Source organism: Lotus japonicus, chromosome 4 (assembly GCF_012489685.1).
Source record: "Lotus japonicus ecotype B-129 chromosome 4, LjGifu_v1.2".
In the NCBI taxonomy this organism is placed as follows: Eukaryota; Viridiplantae; Streptophyta; class Magnoliopsida; order Fabales; family Fabaceae; genus Lotus; species Lotus japonicus.
The window spans coordinates 27438138-27446527 of NC_080044.1; the positions used below are offsets into that span (position 1 = coordinate 27438138).

Here is an 8390-nt window from a genome sequence, read left to right on the forward strand (position 1 = left end):
TAAAATTCTCCATAGCTAAAACAGTCAGCCGCTAGAAATTCAAATTTGCATTTGCTGAACGATGAAGCTCCTCCGTCATCACCACCGTGTTCCATTCACCGCCATCCTTAAAACCACCTTTCACTCACCGCCACCCCCAAAACCTTTCATTCATCACCGTGCTTCATTCACCGCCAACCCCATAACCACCTTTCGCGCCATGCCGCCAAACGTTAACACTCAAAACGTCATGATCCGCCGCTTTGCCTCCGCCGCTGGAAATTCAGAATCAGAATCGCCGGACGTAGATACTTACAACAAGATGATAGCGGCGAGTTGCAAGGAGAATAAGGTGGGTGAAGCGCTTGGGTTCTTGAAAGCAATGATTGAGAAAGGTATGGAGTCGAATTCGATTCCGTTCAATGAGGTTATTAAAGGATTGTGCGCTGAAGCGTGGTGGATGAGAGAGGCTCAGAAGCTCGTTGAGGAGAAGAATCTGAATCCGGAGAGGGCTTTGGGCGTTTGGATCAACATCTCTATGCTTGAGAATCTGAGACATGCTGTTGAGCTTTATGATCAGATGCGTGTGAGGGGGTTGAGTCCCAATGAGAGTACCTACACGACCCTCATTGATGCCATATGCAAGCAGGTTCCGGTTGGTAATGAGGCTTATACGTTTTTGAGGGAAATGATTGATAGTGGGTTTTCGCCCTCGCGGCTTCATGCTGATACGTATGAGAAGCTTATAGAGGGCATGTGCGATCCCTGGAACCGAAGTCCGTCTGAAGCTTTTGATCTGTTCCGAGAGATGTTGCGCCGGGGTGTGTCGCCAAATAAGCATACTTATAATAGTTTGATGAATGTTTATTGTGTTGTTGAAGGTGAGTTCAGTAAGGCTTTTCATATACATGATGAAATAATGAAGAAGGGGTTTTTGCCTGATTTTGTTTGTAAGTTTTCACCGTCTCTTGTTACTTACAACGCGCTTATTTATGGGTGTTGCTCTTTGGGGAGGGTTGAGGAGGCTGTGGGGATTATGAGGGGCATGGTTGAGATGGGTTTGTCCCCTGATGATGTTAGTTATAGCCTTGTTATATCCGGGTTTCTCCGAACCGGGGAGATGAAGAGGGCGTTTGATATGTTCCATGAAAAGGAGATGAATGAAAACGGAAAATATTGGCAGCACGGCCTGTTTGATATTTATTCATCACTTATGGATGGCGACCTGTTTGATGAGGTTATGTATACTAGTTTGATAAATACTTATTTAGATGAAGCTGAATGGCTTAAGGTTGTTAAATTGTATGATGAGATGTCATCTCATAGCGATTTGCCATATTCTCTTACATATATTTTGCTTTTAAATGGACTTGATAAGAAAGCTTGGACAAGAGAAACTAAGAAGAACGTTCTGAACTGGATATATGGTATGTTTTGGCATATGGAATCTTATATTCCTACTTATTTAACATATGATATTCTGATAGAGAACTGCAGTGATAATGAGTTTAAGAATGTGGTAGGGCTTGTCAAAAGTCTCTACATGAGGGATGTAGAGAATATTGAAGCAGAAAAAGCTTATGACACAATGCTTCAGTGGAATTATAAGGCAGATGGAACAGTTTGTAATTTATTAATATTTGAACATTGTAGATGTGATAATGATAATGTCCATAAGGCGTATAATATGTACAAGGAGATGGTGCATTATGGTTTTGCTTCTCATATGTTATCAGTACTTGCTCTTATTAAGGCTCTATCTCAGAAAGGAATGGACAGTGAGCTGAATTGGGTGATTCAAAACGTATTGAGGAGCTGTGATCTCAATGGTTCTGAGCTACATAAAGCACTTAATGAAATTGACATCAAGAAAGATAAAATTGATGCTCTTATGAATGTGCTAGCTGAAAAAGCCATGGATTGCCTGTTACTTAATGGTGGTAAGTGTTCATATGCTTCAGCAAGTGCCTAATATCTTTGGTTTTGCTTGTTGAACTCTGTTACCATGCATAAACCTGGAGCTGACTCTACCAGCTTGCATCTAGCATGATTTGGCTTGGAGGACTTGCATATGGAAAGTTCTTTACCAGGTTAATCATTTCCCTTATCTAGCATGATGTGTCTTGGAGACTTAAATGTTTTTAATCTCATTTCATTGTTTGTTTGTAGATTTACTTAATATTATGACACTAATGCAATGAAAAAGTTATTTCTTTCTTAGGTCCCACCTAATGTGTCCGAAGGATTAGAGATTCTATTGAGTTTTTTTTTTTTCAAATAATGCACAATTATTTTTTTGAGAAGTATGGTTTGTTTTGGCAACGTGGGATGGTGACTTGGCCTACTTTGTAAAAGCAAATTAGTGGCCGACATAATCCATCACAAGCTAAAAATAGCTGTCAAAGAAAATTATGGTTCTCTCTTTCCTTCAACACCAAAATACCAAATCACACCATTGTTATCATATTAAGGAATTTCATTGTTCTTTTATCTTCCCATATCTATGTTCTTAGTTAAGGCCATATCAGTTTGTATCTTAATGAGGCTGGCAATGACTTTAAAGATTACCATTTCTGTAAGAATTCTTTACTACATCACTAAGTCACTACAACATTTTGGTCCTACGACAACGCCTTTCATTGCTACGCATGATAAACCGTTGCCTTAGAGGACGTAAGAAAACGGTTTTGCTTTTGGTTTGCGTAGTTGGTCAATTTTTCATCGGAAACGGTTTTCTTATACCCACGGTTACAGAACCGTTCCCCATTAGAATTAATTTAATTTCAAATTAAAATGTTTTATTCCCAAATAACCAAATATACACTTAACCCCTTTTTTTTACCAAAAAATCGTTAAATCCCTTTTTTCATCGTAAAATTCTCTCTATCGATCGCATCTCGCATTCTCGCTCCATCAATCCGCATCTTGCTCCATCGATCTGCATCTTGCTCCATCGTTCGCATCTCACATTCTCACTCCATCGATCCGCATCTTGCTCCATCGATCTGCATCTCGCGAAGCTCCATCGATCTTCATCTCGTGCAAGATCGAGCACACGAACTGCTCCTGCTTCAATCGACCAAGAGATCAGTTCTACCAATCGAGCTTCACTCTTCCCTTAGCTTCAGTTCTGTTAATCGAGCTTCACTCTTCCCAGGTATGCGTGCTATTGAAATTAGGTTAGTTCTGCTAGGCATTTTGAGTAACAAGAATTGAAGCGCTAATGAAATTTGGTTAAAAATTGTCTGGAATATCATCTCCTATGCATTTAGGACCATGAAACTTCTTTAGTTTATGAGGAATCAGTGTTGATGGTATACTTTCTGCTATATCATCCCCTAATTTGGTTAGTTTTTCTGTGTTTTCCGTGCTTTACTCAATTAGTTGAGGATAGTTTATTTGATTTGGTTGCTGAACATGGCATGCCCTGTGTATATGTACTGTTTGATCTATTAATCTGTTTTGATTTGAGTACAAAATTTTCCACATTTGAATTGCATTTCCTTTGGTGTTTGAACATGTCATAAGCTTGCAGTGGCAGCTAAATTACCAAGATATTCGACCAAACTTAGCATTGGTTTCTATAACATAAAGTACCTTTCAGCTATTGACCAGAAAATTTGAAAAATAACCCCTTTCTGTGAATTCTTGTATTTTTCTAGTTGTAGTCCAATTTGGAAAAGCCTTTTAAGGGAAGTGATTTCTGTTCATAGCATTCTTTTTCTCTAATTTCCTCAATTTTTATTCACAAGAGTCCACACAAAGTTTGTTTTAGTATAAATAACTATTCTGAGTTAACTGCTTCTTTATCAATTTATATTCTCTTGTTGAATCTGCTTCTTTATCAATTTCTAAAGTTTCTTTGTCTTGAATTGTGCAGCACTGCCAAAAGCATCTCTCTACCCTTACATATATTTTATGGCAAGTTTGATAATTGACACAGTAATCTACACATCTCTAATTTTGTGAGATTTCACTTCTTGGAGGTTACTCTTAATACCATATTTAATTCTGGAACTTTCAGTTCAGTTTTAGCTTTAAATCTATTTAAAACTAATTAAGAATGTAGTTAAGAAGTCGTGCTCTTTATGTGTGCAGTGGACATAAGTTCTTGAAATTGACTGCCATGAACTGAAACTAATATGGAAAAAGTTTTGATCACCACCCAATTCCACCTTCACCAAAGAGAGATATAGGAATAAGAGTATCATGCATGGCATGAACTTACATAAACTCCTCTCCAAATCATAGCTAATCCTCTGAAGCATTAATCGTAAAATTTTATTGAATATACAAAACTCCATTCACTATTTTCCCCAACTATAACAACTTATATCTCCCACAATATAGTTTTTGTCTTAACAGATATGCAAATTTCAGTTTCTTATGGCTTTTCCTCTTCATTTCTAACTTGTCAAGACTCAAGAAACAAACTATATCTGAATGCAACCTTAACTATAGTTGCATACACACGGAGAGTTGCATATGACACCCTCCGGTCACATATATAAGCAAAAAACACTTTTTAGATACATTCATTAAATGAATGAACCTAAAAAGTGTTTTTTGCTTATATATGTGACCGGGGGTTGTATCTATCTATTTTAAGGTAGACGATTTCAATGCAAAAAGAGAGGAAGATGTAAGTGCATATGCTGGTTAAGTGGTTATGTGGGTAAGATAACTTCTAGAACTTCGTTTTTTGTCTTCGATCATCATAAGATCGCTATTTGTTCTTATATGACCGTGAACTTGTTGTAGGATCGGCAGATATGCTTGGCAGAGCTTTGACAGCAGTATTATGGGGAATAATAGCTGACCGTTATGGTAGAAAACCCGTTATAATTACAGAGATCATCTCTGTGTAAGTATACATGTCACTGAGGTGAATCCTTTGGTTCAAGCTATACTATATGTGTTTGCCCCTAACGACAGTTACTTTGATTTCAGGATCATTTTCAGCACCCTTTTGGCCTTAGCACTAACTTTTGGATGGCTGTGTTTATGCGATTTGTTCTTGAAGTTTAAATGGTTTGCTTGTTCCAATGATGGTACACACACCATCCTCCTGTTTCATCCCCTAAAATTGAAAGAAAGCTTTTAATTTGTGAATTTGGATATGAATTGATTTGTACATTATATGCATGTCTAAGTCACAACTTCCTCTATTGACAGGCTTATTGTACTGAAATATTTCGAGAAGAAAAGCAAGCTCTAGGACTCTCTACGGTAAGCCACTCTAACCTTCTCCTACTATCATTTCCTTATAGGTTTTCAGTTGGAGTTGGTTCAGCTAGTAAATAAAAAAAGGAGCAAATTTCCATCATAGTAATTCAAAATTTCATCTGATTTCAGTATAGTGCAGCTTGGGGCATAGGTCTAGTCCTTGGGCCAGCATTATTAAGTTATTTGGCTCAGGTACTTCTATATTATTTTCCTTATGATGCAAAAATACATTTAAGCATAGTCTTGGATTTAGCATAAAGACATGAGATAACTTCTTTTGAGTGATATTCAATTTGAATCCATAAGCTGTACATTGAGAATGCTGATTCCTAAAACTTAATGTGTAAATAATGGATTGAAAATGATACATTCTAGAAATCCTTCTTACATATTGAAACAAATTACATCTTTCTTTTTTACTCTCTTACATTTTTTTTATCTAACACTTTGTGAAATTCAAATTGTAGCCAACATTGGAATACCCACATCTATTTCCAAGTGATTCCTTTTGGGACAAGTAACTAGTTCTTTTCCTGATTCTTAGTCTACTAACCTTTTGGGACCAAAGATTTTGACATCTACCCTTAGTTGTCGTTAATTGTTGATGGGCGAATGCTATGTTGGTCGGTGATTTCAGCATATGCCTAAACTGACTCAATTTGGTTGTATGCCGACACTAAGTGGTGTTAGTCTTTCTGACGCTAAATTTAAGTGAGTTACGTTTTTAAGCTTTGCGTCGCCTTTTTCAACACTAAAATACTGATAGTGTTGGTGTTGTGGCCGACACTAATTTTTTAGGCTAAAGTGGCTCTTTCTTGTAGTGAACTTGGAGCGAAATCCATCGTGTATTCCACCTTTGGGGAGATTGAGGAGAAGGATTCGCACGAATAGGCAAGCAACAAAGAAGTCCACCAAAAGAATCAAATACCACATTTTTACCAAACATTTGAAGACATTATGTTTATGAGTGCTTTCACTTATATAAGAATCACCACCACATGACCATTCTTCCTCTGAGTTGAAGCTATCCATACTTGTAGGACACATCGCCTGAGCATCAGTGCAGAAAATATTTTCAATACAACATGTCGTTATCATGGTTGCACTCACCATAAACTCTAATATTCCTTATTGGCGGAGTGAAAGAGAGTTGAAAAAGTAGAACTTCCACCGATGACCCAAAAACTAAAATCCACCTAAGGAACCGAAAACCATAATTTTACACAAAACCTTATGACATTATATGTTGTTGTGTGACATCTTTAATATTATTTTAAAAGTTACCCCACCCATTCTTATCTAATGTTAGAATCCAAGTCACACTTTTAATACCAAACATTACCCATATTAAAATTTAGCAAGCCAGAAACGAGTAAAATGAGAAGGGTAAAACAACTGCAAGTTGGTTGAAACTCAGGTAGCACAGTAATAATTTCGTATCTTTTAAAATACTTGTTTATACATGTCCTGCCTGATCTTCAGCAATTTTCACGGACACCCTCTATCTCTTCCCCTGTCACTATCTGCCTTCTATAATTCCACTCTTCTCTCTCCTTCCAAATTTTTTCTTCTTCTTCTTCCCTTTACTTAATGGTCTGTGACTCTCTGCTTATGTCACGAGTTTCCTCGGGTTCTCTCTCCCTCCCTTCACCAATTGGTTCCTTTCCATTTTCTAACCCCTTTTCTAAGTTCCAACACGCAACCCTCAACGTCACACACCCTCTTCCACATTAATTAATACCCTATATCTTACTATTCTTTTTCATTCATCTCTTTTTCTCTCTTGATATTCTGAGTCTTCTCTTCTCTTATGCTCTGTCTCCTTCACCTTTCAACCAATCAACCACAGATCAAACATCCCCTTTATTCTCCTCTACTCATCATTTTTATTTCACCCTTTTCATCAGTCAATACTTTCCCTCTGCTTTGATTTTATTCCTTAATTTGTGTTCACACAAAAAATCATCTTTATTTTATCCCCTGCTTTATATACTAACCCTGAAACAGAGCTTTTGCTGTTTTGTTCCATATGGGGCTTTCTGAAAACGTGCAAGTAGAAGGAGCCTTTGAATCAGATAACAGAAAATGGGTAATTGCTGGAATTGCTTTACGTGCACCCTTGAAGCCAATATACACTGCACATGTGGAGAAGGAAATCAGAGAAGACTCTGAACCAGAGGAGTGTTTAACAACGCCAACAGGTGAGGAATCAAGGATACCAACTGTGTTCACGTGTCCACCTGCTCCAAGGAAGCGAAAGCCTTCTTTGCAGTGCAATTATCGTGGTGTGGTGAGAAAGTTCTTCACGCCACAGGAGTTAGAAACTGTGTTCATTCAAAGGGCTAATTGAATTGAATTGAATTGAATCACACAAGATATGGAAAAGCAGAGATTAAAGTAGCAAGTGGTGTTGTCCTCTCTAGCTAGCTTTTAGCATTTTCCTTAATTAATTGTGTACCTTAGTTTTTTTCTCTAGTTGAAGTGTTTTTTATGTTTTATCTTGAGTTACTAGACTTTCCTTCTGTAGTTCAAACTTCAAAGATTAGGACTATTTTGTACAGAGCAGGTTAAAATGAATAAAATTGCACCTTAAGCTTAGCTCCCATGATTGATCTTTCTTTTGAGTTTTCTGCTTTTGGTCATGATTCATGAGGCTTTATTGGTTCAGACTTCAGATTTGCATCCACTAAAAATCATTTTTTTCTAAATAGAAGCTACAGTGGGCCGGTTTGTTTGCATTCTAAAAAGAAATTTTAAAATTGAATGAAAAATTAATTTAATTTTAGTGATTTTTTAGAAGTGAAAAGTAATTTATATTTGTTCATAAATAGTTTTTTTTTTGACGGTCATATTTGTTTATAAATAGTTAAATACAATAAGTAGATTCACTTGTTTTCCGAAGAAGAGAAAACAAAAATAGATTCATTTTAAAATGTGATTTTAAATTGTTTGGATATAAAATCAATATGTGTTTTTTTATGGTCAAATTACATTAAAGGACAGTTAATTTTTTTTCATAAACATGTTTGAGTACAAAAGCACTTTATGTTATCTAAAAAAAATGTAAGGATAAATAATTTGAATTTAAGTAATGTTACCTCAATTTCTCTTCTTTCATATAATTGATTTTTCCAGAAGCTATTTAAAATATCTTAATCAAATTTCTGATTTTTTTTAAATTAGCA

General features: G+C 36.4%; 2 protein-coding genes across 12 annotated transcripts; both read left to right on the plus strand.

Annotated features, from left to right (window-relative positions):
- On the plus strand, positions 1-7808 carry LOC130715973 (pentatricopeptide repeat-containing protein At5g39710-like). 11 transcript variants are annotated; one of them, XM_057566146.1, is made up of 7 exons: positions 1-3136; positions 3860-3965; positions 4741-4843; positions 4930-5030; positions 5155-5208; positions 5335-5397; positions 5673-7808. In XM_057566146.1, the coding sequence occupies exon 1, from the start codon at positions 62-64 to the stop codon at positions 1949-1951; it is 1890 nt and encodes a 629-aa protein (XP_057422129.1). In that variant the 5' UTR covers positions 1-61; the 3' UTR covers positions 1952-3136; positions 3860-3965; positions 4741-4843; positions 4930-5030; positions 5155-5208; positions 5335-5397; positions 5673-7808. The 11 variants fall into 11 exon arrangements, with proteins under 11 accessions (XP_057422129.1, XP_057422131.1, XP_057422126.1 ...); XM_057566148.1 differs by having other exon boundaries at positions 3860-3944; XM_057566143.1 differs by having other exon boundaries at positions 3860-3921.
- On the plus strand, positions 7235-7555 carry LOC130712567 (cyclin-dependent protein kinase inhibitor SMR6-like). Its single transcript, XM_057562394.1, has one exon. It carries the CDS (start codon positions 7235-7237, stop codon positions 7553-7555), a length of 321 nt encoding a protein of 106 aa, XP_057418377.1.
- Positions 7809-8390: the final 582 nt, after the last annotated feature.